The sequence below is a fragment of the Gekko japonicus genome, unplaced genomic scaffold (assembly GCF_001447785.1).
Source record: "Gekko japonicus isolate JY-2015 unplaced genomic scaffold, Gekko_japonicus_V1.1 scaffold3456, whole genome shotgun sequence".
In the NCBI taxonomy this organism is placed as follows: domain Eukaryota; kingdom Metazoa; phylum Chordata; class Lepidosauria; order Squamata; family Gekkonidae; genus Gekko; species Gekko japonicus.
Window position 1 is genome coordinate 24,765 of NW_015164300.1, and position 1,658 is coordinate 26,422.

Here is a 1,658-nt window from a genome sequence, read left to right on the forward strand (position 1 = left end):
TTCCCTTCCCCTCCCCACAACAGACACCCTGTGAGGCAGGTGGGGCTGAGAGAGCTCTGAGAGAAACTGCCCTTGAGAGAAAAGCTCCGACAGAACTATGGCTTGCCCAAGGTCATCCAGCCAGGTGCAAGTGGAGGAGTGGGGAATCAAACCCAGTTCTCCCAGATTAGAGTCCGCGCACTTAACCATTGCACCACACTGACCTGGGAGGCAGGCAGAGAGAGGAAGGAGGGGGCTGCTTTCCTGGAAAGGGTCGGCAGGCCTCTTCTCTTGTCGGGCAGGGAGGAGGATAGAACCCTGGGCTGCGGCTCAGTGGCAGAGCACTTGCTAGGCATGCAGACGGCCCCAGGTTCAATCCCCGTCATCTCCAGGGGAAAAGGACTGAGCAGTAGGTGATGCGAAAGACACCCCCTCCCCCCCGCCTGTGGCCTTGGAAGGCCGCTGCCAGGCTGACCGGACAATACAGACCAATGGCCTCATTCGGTACAAGGGAGCTTCCTATGTATGCGTGAACCCTCACCCCAGTGCTACATCCCAGATCCAAATAAGGCCAGGCTGCTATTGGCTTAAACCCCCCCCCCAACAACCTTGGACATCTGGATCACGCATCTCCTGCCTCATAGGAACATCAGAAGAGCCCTGCTGGATCACACCTGTGAGGGTCCATCTAGTCCAGCATCCTGTCTCACACAGTGGCCAGCCAGTTCCTCTGGAGGGCCATCAACAGGGCACAGAGGCTGAGGCCTCCATAAGAACATCAGAAGGGAGCCCTGCTGGATCAGACCAGTGGTCCATCCACTCCAGCATCCTGTCTCACAGAAGGGCCAGCCAGTTCCTCTGGAGGGCCATCAACAGCGCCCAGATGCTGAGACCTTCCCCCGATGTTGGCTCCTGGCTCTGGGATTAAGCGTGTTACTTCTCTCCAGCCAATGTACGGAAACAAAGATGCAAAATAAAAAGCCAGCTCTGGGGACAGAGCCACAGGCAGGCGTACCTGAGGTGGTGGGTCGAAAGCTTCTCCACGAGGACCGTCGCCAGCCTCTCCCCGACCACCAGCAGGAAGGTGACCACGATGTCGTGGTAGCCTTGGTAGTAGTGCAGCTGCGGGTTGCGTTGCAGGACCTGAAGGATGCTGTCGATCAGCTCCTCCTGCAGCCCCTCCCTCTGCTCGTCCGGCATCCCTGCGAGGAGAGAGGTAAGAATGGGTGAGCAGAGGAGCAGGGACAAGAGCGGCGGCTCTCAGCCTTTTCAGTACGGCAACCCATGAGTCCAAATGTTGACCCATCCGGAGCTGGCCCAAGATATTTTGGGGCCCTGGACAAACTGTGACCCTGGCAGTAGGAAGGAGCAAGGGCCGGCAGTAGCACCTTAAAGGCTTTAAAATAGTGTGGCAGGGAATGAGCTTCCGAGAGTCACTGAAGAAGCGAGCCGTGACTCACAAAAGGCCATCCTCTGCCACAGGGGTCATTTCCTAGAAAAAGAGGTGCAGGGGGCTCATTTGCATAACGTATTTGCATAGGCCACACCCCCTGACAAAGGGCAGGCATGCTTAAAATGAGTTAAGGAATATACAAGTGACTTTAAATCTCCCCCTCCCCCCTTCCGAGTCTCTCCCCAAAAGCGGAGAGGCTCAGGGGAGAGGGGGCCATGCTGCAGGT

The 1,658-nt window shown here is 57.2% G+C and overlaps 1 protein-coding gene across 1 annotated transcript in view; it reads right to left on the minus strand.

Moving 5' to 3' along the window:
• Positions 1–1,658, minus strand: part of TBC1D20 (TBC1 domain family member 20) — a 39,465-nt gene that overhangs the window by 15,963 nt on the left and 21,844 nt on the right. Inside the window, exon 4 of the mRNA XM_015408801.1 lies at positions 995–1,181. Coding sequence (XP_015264287.1) covers positions 995–1,181 — 187 coding nt within the window. The remainder of the gene's footprint in view (positions 1–994; positions 1,182–1,658) is intronic.